At 45.7% G+C, this 17,500-nt stretch overlaps 1 protein-coding gene across 2 annotated transcripts in view; it reads left to right on the top strand.

The window, feature by feature from the left end:
• The window catches only part of LOC115190900 (secretagogin-like), a 22,378-nt gene extending 10,822 nt beyond the window's left edge, over positions 1-11,556 (top strand). The window contains exons 5-11 of one of the 2 annotated variants that reach the window (XM_029748927.1): positions 425-481; positions 1,131-1,208; positions 8,010-8,065; positions 8,809-8,854; positions 8,958-9,017; positions 9,860-9,928; positions 10,478-11,556. In XM_029748927.1, coding sequence (XP_029604787.1) covers positions 425-481; positions 1,131-1,208; positions 8,010-8,065; positions 8,809-8,854; positions 8,958-9,017; positions 9,860-9,928; positions 10,478-10,609 — 498 coding nt within the window. In that variant the 3' untranslated portion in view covers positions 10,610-11,556. Of the gene's footprint in view, positions 1-424; positions 482-1,130; positions 1,209-8,009; positions 8,066-8,808; positions 8,855-8,957; positions 9,018-9,435; positions 9,746-9,859; positions 9,929-10,477 lie in introns of those variants that run through there. The other variant, XM_029748928.1, reaches the window with a different exon arrangement.
• Positions 11,557-17,500: the final 5,944 nt, after the last annotated feature.

Below are 17,500 nucleotides of genomic sequence, written 5' to 3'. Positions count from 1 at the left end.
TGTTGGAATGGTCTGAGTGGTGATCTGTTGGAATGGTCTGTGTGGTGATCTGTAGGAATGGTCTGAGTGGTGATCTGTTGGAATGGTCTGAGTGGTGATCTGTTGGAATGGTCTGAGTGGTGATCTGTTGGAATGGTCTGAGTGGTGATCTGTTGGAATGGTCTGAGTGGTGATCCGTGCACCTGCCAGATCTGTAGAACCAAATACGTGAGATGTAATTTGTAATTTATGGAAAGAATGTTCGCAGTTCCTTTTTCTATATGAACTCCATTTGTTGTGTGTGGCTATCACAGTAACTCTGAAGACAAATCACTCAGCATCACCTCACCTGGATAAGAACCCTGATGCTTACTAAGGGTCATTGATGGCAGCTGGTATTTGTATTTACAGCAGTAGTAACTGATTGTCCTTCTTGTCTCTGTAGATCTGGAGAAAGTATGACGCTGACAGCAGTGGATACATATCAGCTGTGGAGCTGAAGGTAATGTTGTTTAACTCCACTCCTACACACAGAAGGTAATGTTGTTTAACTCCACTCCTACACACAGAAGGTAATGTTGTTTAACTCCACTCCTACACACAGAAGGTAATGTTGTTTAACTCCACTCCTACACGCAGAAGGTAATGTTGTTTAACTCCTCTCCTACACACAGAAGGTAATGTTGTTTAACTCCACTCCTACACACAGAAGGTAATGTTGTCTAACTCCACTCCTACACACAGAAGGTAATGTTGTTTAACTCCACTCCTACACGCAGAAGGTAATGTTGTCTAACTCCACTCCTACACGCAGAAGGTAATGTGGTTTAACTCCACTCCTACACACAGAAGGTAATGTGGTTTAACTCCACTCCTACACACAGAAGGTAATGTTGTTTAACTCCACTCCTAGACACAGAAGGTAATGTTGTCTAACTCCACTCCTACACACAGAACGTAATGTCTTTATATTTATCAAACCATGTTAGATCTGATTTCAGTGAATCAGGAAATTAAACAATAAACCATGTTAGATCTGATTTCAGTGAATCAGGAAATTAAACAATAAACCATGTTAGATCTGATTTCAGTGAATCAGGAAATTAAACAATATTGCCCTTTTTATTGCTTCTCTCCTTCTTTGTAAACAGGGTTTCCTGAAGGACTTGTTCCAGCAGCACGGGAAGGCTGTGTCCTCCAGCAAACTGGACGAGTACACAGACGCAATGGTAAAACAACAGTCTCCTAGCCCTTTCCTGTAGTCAAATGACCAAATCGCCCCCTAGTGGCCTCATTGGTGGAATGTTATTAATATTTTTATAATAATATGATAATAATAATTAATAATTAATAAATACTATTTAAAAACAAACGCTGAAAATGTGTTCTTCTTGGTTCCTGGAGGTACAAAAGATATCCTCTTGGTTCCTGGAGGAACATAGGGCCTGTACTAAAGATATCCTCTTGGTTCCTGTTGCCAGTCTTGGGATGCTTCCTTTCCCTTTTGGCCATGACACTCAGTCTTTATAGTCTCTTACCCACTGATTTACAATCTTTCTCTCCAGTGTGTGTAAAATAAGATAACTCAAGCACCACGTCTAATCAACTTAATGCAGTCATCAGTCTCTAATCAATCTAATGCAGCCATCAGTCTCTAATCAATCTAATGCAGCCATCAGTCTCTAATCAACCTAATGCAGTCATCAGTCTCTAATCAATCTAATGCAGTCATCAGTCTCTAATCAACCTAATGCAGTCATCAGTCTCTAGAACCATTAATGCAGTCATCAGTCTCTAATCAACCTAATGCAGTCATCAGTCTCTAATCAACCTAATGCAGTCATCAGTCTCTAATCAACCTAATGCAGTCATCAGTCTCTAATCAACCTAATGCAGTCATCAGTCTCTAATCAATCTAATGCAGTCATCAGTCTCTAATCAATCTAATGCAGCCATCAGTCTCTAATCAACCTAATGCAGTCATCAGTCTCTAATCAACCTAATGCAGTCATCAGTCTCTAATCAACCTAATGCAGTCATCAGTCTCTAATCAACCTAATGCAGTCATCAGTCTCTAGAACCATTAATGCAGTCATCAGTCTCTAATCAATCTAATGCAGTCATCAGTCTCTAATCAACCTAATGCAGTCATCAGTCTCTAATCAACCTAATGCAGTCATCAGTCTCTAATCAACCTAATGCAGTCATCAGTCTCTAATCAATCTAATGCAGTCATCAGTCTCTAATCAACCTAATGCAGTCATCAGTCTCTAATCAACCTAATGCAGTCATCAGTCTCTAATCAACCTAATGCAGTCATCAGTCTCTAATCAACCTAATGCAGTCATCAGTCTCTAATCAATCTAATGCAGTCATCAGTCTCTAATCAACCTAATGCAGCCATCAGTCTCTAGAACCACTAATGCAGCCATCAGTCTCTAGAACCATTAATGTAGTCATCAGTCTCTAGAACCACTAATGCAGCCATCAGTCTCTAATCAATCTAATGCAGTCATCAGTCTCTAATCAACCTAATGCAGTCATCAGTCTCTAATCAACCTAATGCAGTCATCAGTCTCTAATCAACCTAATGCAGTCATCAGTCTCTAGAACCATTAATGCAGTCATCAGTCTCTAGAACCATTAATGCAGTCATCAGTCTCTAGAACCATTAATGCAGTCATCAGTCTCTAGAACCATTAATGCAGTCATCAGTCTCTAGAACCATTAATGCAGTCATCAGTCTCTAATCAACCTAATGCAGTCATCAGTCTCTAATGAAGTCATCAGTCTCTAGAACCATTAATGCAGTCATCAGTCTCTAGAACCATTAATGCGGGGTAAATGAACCTCATTCGTGGCTCTTTCAGAGCCTTTCATGTCACTGAACGTGGTATAGATTCAGCAGGTAAACCTAGTTGCAGTGACGTTCATTACAGCCCCCCGCTGTGTATAAACTGTACAGGGTCTTCAGGATGTTTAATATGTACTTTTATTTTACCTTAATTCAACTAGGCAAGTCAGCTAAGAACACATTCTTATCTACAATGACAGCCTTGTTCAGGGGCAGAACGACAGATTTTTACCTTGTCAGCTCGGGGATTCGATCCACCAACCTTTCGGTTACAGGCCCAACGCTCTGACCACTAGGCTACCTGCCGCACCGACACTCTAACCACTAGGCTACCTGCCGTCCCTACACTCTAACCACTAGTCTACCTGCCGCCCCTACACTCTAACCACTAGGCTACCTGCCGTCCCTACACTCTAACCACTAGGCTACCTGCCGCCCCTACACTCTAACCACTAGACTACCTGCCTGCCCCTACACTCTAACCACTAGGCTACCTGCCTGCCCCTACACTCTAACCACTAGGCTACCTGCCGTCCCTACACTCTAACCACTAGTCTACCTGCCGTCCCTACACTCTAACCACTAGTCTACCTGCCGTCCCTACACTCTAACCACTAGTCTACCTGCCGCCCCTACACTCTAACCACTAGGCTACCTGCCGTCCCTACACTCTAACCACTAGTCTACCTGCCGCCCATACACTCTAACCACTAGACTACCTGCCGTCCCTACACTCTAACCACTAGGCTACCTGCCGCCCCTACACTCTAACCACTAGACTACCTGCCTGCCCCTACGCTCTAACCACTAGTCTACCTGCCGCCCCTACACTCTAACCACTAGGCTACCTGCCGCCCCTACGCTCTAACCACTAGTCTACCTGCCGTCCCCACACTCTAACCACTAGACTACCTGCCGTCCCAACACTCTAACCACTAGGCTACCTGCCGCCCCTACACTCTAACCACTAGGCTACCTGCCGCCCCCACACTCTAACCACTAGGCTACCTGCCGCCCCTACACTCTAACCACTAGTCTACCTGTCGTCCCTACACTCTAACCACTAGTCTACCTGCCTGCCCCTACACTCTAACCACTAGTCTACCTGCCTGCCCCTACACTCTAGCCACTAGTCTACCTGCCGCCCCTACACTCTAACCACTAGGCTACCTGCCTGCCCCTACACTCTAACCACTAGTCTACCTGCCTGCCTCTACACTCTAACCACTAGTCTACCTGCCGTCCCTACACTCTAACCACTAGTCTACCTGCCTGCCCCTACACTCTAACCACTAGTCTACCTGCCGCCCCTACACTCTAACCACTAGTCTACCTGCCGCCCTTACACTCTAACCACTAGGCTACCTGCCGCCCCTACACTCTAACCACTAGTCTACCTGCCTGCCCCTACACTCTAACCACTAGTCTACCTGCCGTCCCTACACTCTAACCACTAGTCTACCTGCCTGCCCCTACACTCTAACCACTAGTCTACCTGCCCCTACACTCTAACCACTAGTCTACCTGCCGTCCCTACACTCTAACCACTAGTCTACCTGCCGTCCCTACACTCTAACCACTAGTCTACCTGCCGCCCCTACACTCTAACCACTAGTCTACCTGCCGCCCCTACACTCTAACCACTAGGTTACCTGCCGTCCCTACACTCTAACCACTAGGCTACCTGCCTGCCCCTACACTCTAACCACCAGGCTACCTGCCTGCCCCTACACTCTAACCACCAGGCTACCTGCCGTCCCTACACTCTAACCACTAGTCTACCTGCCGTCCCTACACTCTAACCACTAGTCTACCTGCCTGCCCCTACACTCTAAGCACTAGTCTACCTGCCGTCCCTACACTCTAAACACTAGTCTACCTGCCTGCCCCTACACTCTAACCACTAGTCTACCTGCCGCCCCTACACTCTAACCACTAGGCTACCTGCCTGCCCATACACTCTAACCACTAGGCTACCTGCCGTCCCTACACTCTAACCACCAGGCTACCTGCCTGCCCCTACACTCTAACCACTAGTCTACCTGCCTGCCCCTACACTCTAACCACTAGTCTACCTGCCTGCCCCTACACTCTAACCACTAGTCTACCTGCCTGCCCCTACACTCTAACCACTAGTCTACCTGCCTGCCCCTACACTCTAACCACTAGTCTACCTGCCTGCCCCTACACTCTAACCACTAGGCTACCTGCCGTCCCTACACTCTAACCACTAGTCTACCTGCCTGCCCCTACACTCAAACCACTAGTCTACCTGCCTGCCCCTACACTCTAACCACTAGTCTACCTGCCTGCCCCTACACTCTAACCACCAGGCTACCTGCCTGCCCCTACACTCTAACCACTAGTCTACCTGCCGTCCCTACACTCTAACCACTAGTCTACCTGCCGGCCCCTATACTCTAACCACCAGGCTACCTGCCTGCCCCTACACTCTAACCACTAGTCTACCTGCCGTCCCTACACTCTAACCACTAGTCTACCTGCCTGCCCCTACACTCTAACCACTAGTCTACCTGCCGCCCCTACACTCTAACCACTAGTCTACCTGCCGCCCCTACACTCTAACCACTAGTCTACCTGCCTGCCCCTACACTCTAACCACTAGTCTACCTGCCGTCCCTACACTCTAACCACTAGTCTACCTGCCTGCCCCTACACTCTAACCACTAGTCTACCTGCCGTCCCTACACTCTAACCACTAGGCTACCTGCCTGCCCCTACACTCTAACCACTAGTCTACCTGCCGTCCCTACACTCTAACCACTAGTCTACCTGCCGCCCCTACACTCTAACCACTAGTCTACCTGCCGTCCCTACACTCTAACCACTAGTCTACCTGCCGTCCCTACACTCTAACCACCAGGCTACCTGCCTGTCCCTACACTCTAACCACTAGTCTACCTGCCTGCCCCTACACTCTAACCACCAGGCTACCTGCCGCTCCGATGTGGCTTGTTCTCAGACTCCTGTGAAAGAGTCATCGCATTATACTGGCACCTGTCACCGACTTGTTTTTCCAATCTTATCGATACCCTGAGGCTTGTTCCCTTCTCTGAAAACGTTCTAATTTCTGCTCTAACTTTAAATGGACTTCCCTGACTCAGATTCCCAGTGAGGAGAAAATGGCTTCATCCTGCAGCCAGGTGTGGTCTCTCTCTCTCCAGTTCATCAGACAGGGTAGTGCGTTCCCAAATGGCATCCTATTCCTTATGGGCCCTGGTCAACAGTAGTACACTATATAGGGAATAGGGAGTCATTTGGGTCCGTGACAGGGCTATGTTGTGGCAGCCAGCAGCAGATCACTCTGTCCAGCTGTATTAATCATCTCATCTAACAGACTGATATTAGATTACCAGTGTCTGGTGGGAGACTGTCCCACCTCTCATACCGATTCACTCTGTCTGTCTCTCACCCTGGCCTGTCTGTCTCTCACCCTGGCCTGTCTGTCTCTCACCCTGCCCTGTCTGTCTCTCACCCTGCCCTGTCTGTCTCTCACCCTGGCCTGGTCTGGCATCACCCTGTCTGTCTCTCACCCTGGCCTGTCTGTCTCTCACCCTGGCCTGTCTGTCTCTCACCCTGGCCTGTCTGTCTCTCACCCTGGCCTGTCTGTCTCTCACCCTGGCCTGTCTGTCTCTCACCCTGCCCTGTCTCTCACCCTGCCCTGTCTGTCTCTCACCCTGCCCTGTCTGTCTCTCACCCTGGCCTGGTCTGGCATCACCCTGTCTGTCTCTCACCCTGGCCTGTCTGTCTCTCACCCTGCCCTGTCTGTCTCTCACCCTGGCCTGGTCTGACATCACCCTGTCTGTCTCTCACCCTGCCCTGTCTGTCTCTCACCCTGCCCTGTCTGTCTCTCACCCTGGCCTGGTCTGGCATCACCCTGTCTGTCTCTCACCCTGGCCTGTCTGTCTCTCACCCTGGCCTGGTCTGGCATCACCCTGTCTGTCTCTCACCCTGGCCTGTCTGTCTCTCACCCTGGCCTGGTCTGGCATCACCCTGTCTGTCTCTCACCCTGCCCTGTCTGTCTCTCACCCTGGCCTGGTCTGGCATCACCCTGTCTGTCTCTCACCCTGGCCTGTCTGTCTCTCACCCTGGCCTGGTCTGGCATCACTCCTTTCAGTCTCTCACCCTGGCCTGTCTGTCTCTCACCCTAGCCTGGTCTGGCATCACCCTGTCTGTCTCTCACCCTGGCCTGTCTGTCTCTCACCCTGGCCTGGTCTGGCATCACTCCTTTCAGTCTCTCACCCTGGCCTGTCTGTCTCTCACCCTGGCCTGGTCTGGCATCACCCTGTCTGTCTCTCACCCTGGCCTGTCTGTCTCTCACCCTGGCCTGGTCTGGCATCACCCTGTCTGTCTCTCACCCTGGCCTGTCTGTCTCTCACCCTGGCCTGGTCTGGCATCACCCTGTCTGTCTCTCACCCTGGCCTGTCTGTCTCTCACCCTGGCCTGGTCTGGCATCACCCCGTTCTCGTTAGAGTACTTCTAACCTGTCTATCGTATTTATTTTCAAAGAGAGTGACTGTCAAAATGGCAGGTTGACCTTTATTGTCAAGAGTCTTGTGTTGGAGGCAGAGCTGAGAGATTTCCCCTTAGATAGGCCAGCTGCAAAGTCAAAATTGGCTATGTTGTAAAAATGTATGAAAACAAAAATGTGCCTTTAAGGTTAGGCATTAGGCTTAGCAGTGTGGTTAAGGTTAGGGTTAGGCATTAGGCTTAGCAGTGTGGTTAGGGTTAGGCATTAGGCTTAGCAGTGTGGTTAGGGTTAGGCATTAGGCTTAGCAGTGTGGTTAGGGTTAGGGTTAGGCATTAGGCTTAGCAGTGTGGTTAGGGTTAGGGTTAGGCATTAGGCTTAGCAGTGTGGTTAAGGTTAGGGTTAGGCATTAGGCTTAGCAGTGTGGTTAAGGTTAGGGTTGGGTTTAATCACGTTGTGGCATTTCCACTCTGCAGAGCTGCCTCCAGAACAAGATTCATAATGAAAACGCTAACCTGCGTCAGTGTGTTTATTTGTGCTCAGATCTAAACCATTGACAAACATGTTTAGTTGGCTTTTTTAAGCAGGAAAACCAGTAATCGCCAAATATATGTAATATCTCCATTGGTCAGTCTTGAACCAAAATTACACATGTTTTATTATGCATCAATTCCTTTTTTCTAACAGATGAAGATTTTTGACAAAAATAAGGATGGTCGCTTGGATCTGAACGATTTGGCCAGGTACTTCTAATTGACTCTATTACAATTCTGAATACTGAACCGTTTGGCCAGGTACTTCTAATTGACTCTATTACAATTCTGAATACTGAACCGTTTGGCCAGGTACTTCTAATTGACTCTATTACAATTCTGAATACTGAACCGTTTGGCCAGGTACTTCTGATTGACTCTATTACAATTCTGAATACTGAACCGTTTGGCCAGGTACTTCTAATTGACTCTATTACAATTCTGAATACTGAACCGTTTGGCCAGGTACTTCTGATTTACTCTATTACAATTCTGAATACTGAACCGTTTGGCCAGGTACTTCTGATTGACTCTATTACAATTCTGAATACTGAACCGTTTGGTCAGGTACTTCTGATTGACTCTATTACAATTCTGAATACTGAACCATTTGGCCAGGTACTTCTAATTGACTCTATTACAATTCTGAATACTGAACCGTTTGGCCAGGTACTTCTAATTGACTCTATTACAATTCTGAATACTGAACCATTTGGCCAGGTACTTCTGATTTACTCTATTACAATTCTGAATACTGAACCGTTTGGCCAGGTACTTCTGATTGACTCTATTACAATTCTGAATACTGAACCGTTTGGCCAGGTACTTCTGATTGACTCTATTACAATACTGAACCGTTTGGCCAGGTACTTCTGATTGACTGTATACTGTAGTACCAATACCTTTTCTGACTATGCTGTTTTGCTTGTTGTTTATTTCACGTTTTCCTTTAGGATCCTGGCTCTAGAAGAGAATTTCATGCTACAGTTCAAAATGGATGTGAGTTCAGTCGATGTGTTTCTCCGAATGCTCCTTACATTACTCTGCTAAATCTTCTTAGGAAATGGAAGATGAAACTAACCGTAATCGACTCTGTTTACAGGCCTCCAGTCAAGAAGACAGAAAGAGAGACTTTGACAAAATATTCAACCACTATGATGTTGTGAGTACAGACAGAATGATAAATAATGTTTTGTTGTTTAAAGTGTCCAACTCTTAAATGCTTTGTTGATCTTTGTAGTTACAACATTTAAACTCTTATCCATCACTTCTTTCGTCAAAAAGATGACTGCTCTGGTGTGTGGTCATCCACACCCCCTCCCAAAATGGCTGCTGTGCCATTTCTTCCACTTGCATTACTTGACATAGATCCTGAAAAATTAGATGTGTTTACTAAATCCAACACCCTTGGGGCTGGGATGTTGGATTTGATTTGCAGGGCAACTGCTTCCTCTATTTGGTCTGTAAATTAAATACGAGTTGCAAAACAAGGATGTTTGGTCTGCATTCAGAGAAATGAGATTACAATTTTGGCATGATGACCTTTTAATGAGTTCTGTTCTCTCTTCTCCATTGGTCAGAGTAACACCGGAGCTTTTAATGAGTTCTATGTTCTCTCTTCTCCATTGGTCAGAGTAACACCGGAGCTTTTAATGAGTTCTATGTTCTCTCTTCTCCATTGGTCAGAGTAACACCGGAGCTTTTAATGAGTTCTATGTTCTCTCTTCTCCATTGGTCAGAGTAACACCGGAGCTTTTAATGAGTTCTATGTTCTCTCTTCTCCATTGGTCAGAGTAACACCGGAGCTTTTAATGAGTTCTATGTTCTCTCTTCTCCATTGGTCAGAGTAACACCGGAGCTTTTAATGAGTTCTATGTTCTCTCTTCTCCATTGGTCAGAGTCACACCGGAGCTTTTAATGAGTTCTATGTTCTCTCTTCTCCATTGGTCAGAGTAACACCGGAGCTTTTAATGAGTTCTATGTTCTCTCTTCTCCATTGGTCAGAGTCACACCGGAGCTTTGGAAGGACCAGAGGTGGATGGCTTTGTAAAAGACATGATGGAACTGGTCAGGGTAAGAATGTCAGACAATATCTTTATGAATGTGCCACAAACATGTTCCTATTATAATTGGCTATTGTATTTGTAAAGGTCATGTGTTTGTCATAACATGGGACTATGCATGTTCCTATAATAATCTACTATATGTCTTTGTAAAGGTCATGTGTATGTAAAGGTCATGTGGGACAATATTGTGTTGGGAAAGGTAGAATTGGTGTCTATTGTTTTATCCTGTTGTGTTGTATATCTTTATGAGTCAGTCTTAACATGCTCCTATATGATACCTATTGTGTATGTCCTTGTTATGAACATGCTTCTATCTGATACATCTCTGTCCTGGCTGGCCCAAAGGACATCTATTGTGTCCAGTGTTCTCTGTATCCATCAAAAACAGATGAAATCCTTCACCTCTTGACCTCAAGGAACTTACAGAATACATTAACTTTAGCCCACACATTCAATAGATCTTAATTGTCCCGGAAGAGCAGTTTTTGTGCAATATAAAATACATCTATACATAGTTTGACTACTAATGTGTTGTACCTGTTGATCTTCCATCCAGCCCAGCATCTCTGGCCCAGAGCTGGACAAACTGAGGGCTGTGCTGCTGGGACACTGTGACGTCAACAAAGATGGAAAGATCCAGAGGAATGAGCTAGCGCTGTGCCTGGGAATGAAGCCCAATAAAGCCTAGGTTTCCCCAAGCAGAGAAGACCTCTACTACTGATCCTTCCCTTCACTGTGATGCATCCAGAACACCCAGAACTTTATGTCCAATCTTCAAAAACAAAGATGACAAAGACAACAGCTGCCAGTGTTTTAGCATGTTGTGGAACAAGCACTGTTCTGAATGATATCAATTGTATTTTCTTGTGATAGATTCAAAATAATACTGGTAAATGAATACAGAATAATACAGGTAGCCTACTGGTAAATGAATACAGAATAATACAGGTAGCCTACTGGTAAATTAATACAGAATAATACAGGTAGCCTACTGGTAAATTAATACAGAATAATACAGGTAGCCTACTGGTAAATGAATACAGAATAATACAGGTAGCCTTCTGGTAAATGAATACAGAATAATACAGGTAGCCTACTGGTAAATTAATACAGAATAATACAGGTAGTCTACTGGTAAATTAATACAAAATAATACAGGTAGCCTACTGGTAAATTAATACAGAATAATACAGGTAGTCTACTGGTAAATGAATACAGAATAATACAGGTAGTCTACTGGTAAATGAATACAGAATAATACAGGTAGCCTACTGGTAAATGAATACAGAATAATACAGGTAGTCTACTGGTAAATGAATACAGAATAATACAGGTAGCCTACTGGTAAATGAATACAGAATAATACAGGTAGTCTACTGGTAAATGAATACAGAATAATACAGGTAGCCTACTGGTAAATGAATACAGAATAATACAGGTAGCCTACTGGTAAATGAATACAGAATAATACAGGTAGCCTACTGGTAAATGAATACAGAATAATACAGGTAGCCTACTGGTAAATGAATACAGAATAATACAGGTAGCCTACTGGTAAATGAATACAGAATAATACAGGTAGCCTACTGGTAAATGAATACAGAATAATACAGGTAGTCTACTGGTAAATGAATACAGAATAATACAGGTAGCCTACTGGTAAATTAATACAGAATAATACAGGTAGCCTACTGGTAAATTAATACAGAATAATACAGGTAGTCTACTGGTAAATGAAAGTGTATCTATTTGAAAAAGCAGGAGAAGGCTCAATGTTCAAGACTGTGTTGTGAATGATGCTTATGTTTTTCCTGTTGTGATTGGCCTGGCCATAGCTAGCTATTGGGCAATTTGCATGTAAGTGTAGTACTGTATTGTACATTAGGTGAGTTGCTGGTTTTAATATTATATGATGATGTTTAACAATGATAATTAAATCAAGAGTAGTGGGACTTGGTGTTGTGTACTTTGTTACAGATACATTTAACATTAGTGCGTACGATACTGCCTGTGTATACAGTACCACTGGGCAGTGATTAAGAGCATTGGGCCAATAGCCAACATTTTACACTTCTGTTAATTATATAGCGCTACTAAATATGCACATTATATTTACTTAACCCAGGGATCATCAACTAGATTCAGCCACTGGATGATTTTTTGGGATGGTCTGGGGGCCAGAACATAATTACAGATCAATTTGTAGACTGCAAATTGACCGCAAGAAGCCCAAACAGATAAAATATGAGATTAAAACATAATAATTTCAAACCTTGCTTATATTTGTATACGATCACATGTTTCTCTCTATACTATACAGATTTTCTTAAATTAAATTCACTAGGAGCTGATTTTTTTGGGCTCAGAAAACTTTGGAGGCCAAATAAAACCACCAGCGGGCTAAATTCGGCCCGCGGTCCGCCAGTTGGCAAACCCTGACTCAACCCATCTACACAGGCTGGAGATATAGAACTAACAGTCATTCATCACCTTAGAACGGAATCCAGAGTTGTCCTCAGAGCCACTGTGCTCTGGTCAAAAGTAGGGCACTATTTAAGGAATAGGGTGCAATTTGGAACACATACTGTAGGTGTAACAGCTGCAGGAGTGCTGACAGGTTCCCTACATGCTACAGTAATGGTTTGTATGGTTTGTGCTGTTTGCTGGGAGAGAGAGGGAAGTATATTACACTACTCGTTTGATTGTGGTAAACAAACTGATTATCTAAAAAAGGAACTCCTTGAAAATATTCCAGCTGCATTCAGATCCATAAACGGATAGATAAGAATCCTTGTGTAAATGTTGTGGAGGGGAGGGCTCGTAGGGCTTTGGTCAAAAGTAGTGCACTATATAGGGAATAGGGTTCCATTTGGGATGCAGGTGTAATGAAGTGAACGCAGCTTGTGCTCCAGTTGAGAGTTTAGGTCACCATAGAAACCCATTCATTCATTCAGGAGTGGTTGGGTGGGTGGGATATGTCAATCAGCAAGCACCTGACAGAACAAACATGGTTGAGTCATCATCATCTGGTGTGTTTCCCTACAGCGCCTGTATACAGAAAGGAAACGACAAACTGCTACGGTACAAAACACATACATTCACTTTTTTTTCTGTTTCGTGACAGGATCTCTGAGTCTGATATGACCTCGATACATTTTGGGGGCTGCAGCAGATTTCCTGTAAGCGGCTGATAAAACCATGCGCTGATCTAATTGGATTAAAAAAAAACACTTGACAGGATGTTCGTTGCATGTTGGAGAAAAACTCATTATTGTGTCAGATGCTGTCTTTATGTGACTGACACAACTCTCAGAATGCATATAGAATCTCAAGGCCATCAGACTGTTAAACAGCCATCACTAACACAGAGAGGCTGCTGCCTACATACAGACTTGAAATCATTGGCCACTTCAATAAATGGATCACTAGTCACTTTAATCATGTTTACGTATCTTGCACTACTCATTTCACATGTATATACTGTATTTTATACCATCTATTGCATCTTGCCTATGCCGGTCGGTCATGACCCATCCGTATATTTATATGTACATATTGTTATTCCATCCCTTTACTTAGATTAGTGTGTATTAGGTAGTTGTTGTGGAATTGTTAGATGACTTGTTAGATATTACTGCACTGTCGGAACTAGCAGCACAAGCACTTCGCTACACTCTCAATATCTGCTAACCATGTGTATGTGACCAATACGATTAGATTTGATTTGAATGGTTTAGTTTAGTTGATTAGGACCAACATTAGCCGTTGTACATGCAGGAGCTACCCTTCCTGTGGTCCACAAATAGAACTGAACAGAAATAGAGTTCACACTTTTCTAGCTGAGCTCTGAAACTAAAATGTGTGATAATTATCAACATAGCTAGAAGAGGACCAGCTACCCCCTATAGGAGGGCCAGCTACCCCCCTAGAAGAGGACCAGCTACCCCCTAGAGGAGGGCCAGCTACCCCCTAGAGGAGGGCCAGCTACCCCCTAGAGGAGGGCCAGCTACCCCCTAGAGGACCAGCTACCCCCTAGAGGAGGACCAGCTACCCCCTAGAGGACCAGCTACCCCCTAGAGGAGGACCAGCTACCCCCTAGAGGACCAGCTACCCCCTAAAGGAGGACCAGCTACCCCCCTAGAGGACCAGCTACCCCCTAGAGGAGGACCAGCTACCCCCTAGAGGAGGGCCAGCTACCTCCCTAGAGTAGGACCAGCTACCCCCCTAGAGGAGGGCCAGCTACCCCCTAGAGGAGGGCCAGCTACCCCCTAGAGGAGGACCAGCTACCCCCTAGAGGAGGGCCAGCTACCTCCCTAGAGTAGGACCAGCTACCCCCCTAGAGGAGGGCCAGCTACCCCCTAGAGGAGGACCAGCTACCCCCTAGAGGAGGACCAGCTACCCCCTAGAGGAGGACCAGCTACCCCCCTAGAGGACCAGCTACCCCCCTAGAGGACCAGCTACCCCCTAGAGGACCAGCTACCCCCCTAGAGGACCAGCTACCCCCTAGAGGACCAGCTACCCCCCTAGAGGACCAGCTACCCCCTTAAAGGAGGACCAGCTACCCCCTAGAGGACCAGCTACCCCCCTAGAGGACCAGCTACCCCCTAGAGGACCAGCTACCCCCTAGAGGACCAGCTACCCCCTAGAGGAGGACCAGCTACCCCCTAGAGGAGGGCCAGCTACCCCCTAGAGGAGGACCAGCTACCCCCTTGAGGAGGACCAGCTACCCCCTAGAGGAGGACCAGCTACCCCCTAGAGGAGGACCAGCTACCCCCTAGAGGAGGACCAGCTACCCCCCTAGAGGACCAGCTACCCCCTAGAGGACCAGCTACCCCCCTAGAGGACCAGCTACCCCCTAGAGGACCAGCTACCCCCCTAGAGGACCAGCTACCCCCTTAAAGGAGGACCAGCTACCCCCTAGAGGACCAGCTACCCCCCTAGAGGACCAGCTACCCCCTAGAGGACCAGCTACCCCCTAGAGGACCAGCTACCCCTTAGAGGAGGACCAGCTACCCCCTAGAGGAGGGCCAGCTACCCCCTAGAGGAGGACCAGCTACCCCCTTGAGGAGGACCAGCTACCCCCTAGAGGAGGACCAGCTACCCCCTTGAGGAGGACCAGCTGCCCCCTAGAGGAGGACCAGCTACCCCCTAGAGGAGGACCAGCTACCCCCCTAGAGGAGGACCAGCTACCCCCTAGAGGAGGACCAGCTACCCCCTAGAGGAGGGCCAGCTACCCCCCTAGAGTAGGACCAGCTACCCCCTAGAGGAGGACCAGCTACCCCCTAGAGGAGGACCAGCTACCCCCTAGAGGAGGACCAGCTACCCCCTAGAGGAGGACCAGCTACCCCCTAGAGGAGGACCAGCTACCCCCCTAGAGGACGACCAGCTACCCCCTAGAGGAGGACCAGCTACCCCCTAGAGGACGACCAGCTACCCCCCTAGAGGACGACCAGCTACCCCCTAGAGGAGGACCAGCTACCCCCTAGAGTAGGACCAGCTACCCCCTAGAGTAGGACCAGCTACCTCATGCTATGGTTGACAACAGAGTATTAACGTGATAATGAGAACAACTCCCCTAACCGCCTGCTCTCTGTCTCAGTCTAGACAGACAAGCTAACTGCTTCTGGTTTCCATGAATAGGTCTACACCGCCTGCTATCTGTCTCAGTCTAGACAGACAAGCTAACTGCTTCTGGTTTCCATGAATAGGTCTACACCGCCTGCTATCTGTCTCAGTCTAGACAGACAAGCTAACTGCTTCTGGTTTCCATGAATAGGTCTACACCGCCTGCTATCTGTCTCAGTCTAGACAGACAAGCTAACTGCTTCTGGTTGCCATGAATAGGTCTACACCGCCTGCTCTCTGTCTCAGTCTAGACAGACAAGCTAACTGCTTCTGGTTGCCATGAATAGGTCTACACCGCCTGCTCTCTGTCTCAGTCTAGACAGACAAGCTAACTGCTTCTGGTTTCCATGAATAGGTCTACACCCCCTGCTATCTGTCTCAGTCTAGACAGACAAGCTAACTGCTTCTGGTTTCCATGAATAGGTCTACACCGCCTGCTATCTGTCTCAGTCTAGACAGACAAGCTAACTGCTTCTGGTTTCCATGAATAGGTCTACACTGCCTGCTCTTTGGAGTGGACAGTCTAATAGACCACTTGTTTAGTTTGACCTGTGTAATCCATGTTGTATACATAGAAAAGTCACATTATGTAGCCTAAACCTTTAGTGTAATATGAGACATTTTCTAAATGGGATCCTTGGGATGTCCCAACTCTGACGTCACCCCGTTGAAGTTGATATTTAAAATGTTTAAGGTAACGGTTAAGGTGTTGACGTAGTTCTGTCCTTGAGCTGTTGTCTAATAATGTTATGTCATGTTTCATGTTCTGTGTGGACCCCAGGAAGAGTAGATGCTGCTTCCTCAACAGCTAATGGGGATCCTAATAACATACCAAATACCAAAGGTTATGGTTAAGGTTAGGTAAGGGTAGGATAGGGGTTAAGATTAGGGTTAGGGTTTATGGTATGTATGTCCCAAGGATCCCAACTTGCTGTTGTGACTAGCCCATTTTCAAGGGCTAGGGAGACATCTGCTGGTGAAGGGAGACAAGCACCAGTTGTATTTGTCTGAAATTAGCCAGTCCAGACAAACCATTAGTCTTGGGGGAAACCTCATGCCTTGCAAAACGTTTGTCCTGATTTTTTCCCCCAATGCCTACACATTTTTACTTTTTCCCACTTATATGTTGTTTTCCAAATACAGTTGAAATGATGTTTCCATAAACCACCTCACAGGCTATGCATGTGTTGGTCACTAGATGTCACTAGACCCCTTCAAATCTGAACAATGAGCGCATGCTCAGGACCACACGTTTGTTTATGTTGTTGCCCTCCTCTCTACAAAATAAAATAGTATTTGTCACATGACCCCGAATACAACCCAATGATGCAGAGTTAAACAAAATAATATTAACACAAGATAAAGAGAAATAAAATACACAAGAGTGAAGCTAATTTGTTCTTAACTGACTTGCCTAGTTAAATAAAGGTAAAATTAAAATTAATATGCCTTTATTTATCCTATGGCTCTGACTTGGTGTACAGGGAGAATACTGTAAGAATGGCCCATGTTCTGAATTCTGTCGCTGTACATTTCAAAAGTGCTGAACAAATAGTGATATTGACTGCGTCCGTCCTAGCTCGCTCATTAATGTCTTAATCGAAATTACGGATTGCCTCTTATCCGCTCTTTGTCCCCTTATGCCATAGTTTGTACATGTCAATTGTCAGTAAAAAGCACATTTGTTTTAGCAAGTCAGCCATATCAGCTATGCTATTATTTTCTTCAGGAATGTAGTGAAGTAAAAGTAAAAATCATAAAAAATATAAATAGTAAAGTGAAGTACAGATACTCAAAAAAACTACTTAAGTAGTACTTTCAAGTATTTTTTACTTAAGTACTTTACACCACTGTATGTCACCATTATAGTGCAATTAATGTATTGTGTAGTGTTGTGTAGTGGCTTTGCTGGCATAAATAAATACAAATAAAAATTGTTTGCCCCACCAATATT

This window comes from Salmo trutta, unplaced genomic scaffold (genome assembly GCF_901001165.1).
Source record: "Salmo trutta unplaced genomic scaffold, fSalTru1.1, whole genome shotgun sequence".
Classification (NCBI taxonomy): Eukaryota; Metazoa; Chordata; class Actinopteri; order Salmoniformes; family Salmonidae; genus Salmo; species Salmo trutta.
The sequence above is the reverse complement of the archived record's forward strand: the minus strand, read 5'-3'. Positions and strand labels throughout refer to the sequence as shown.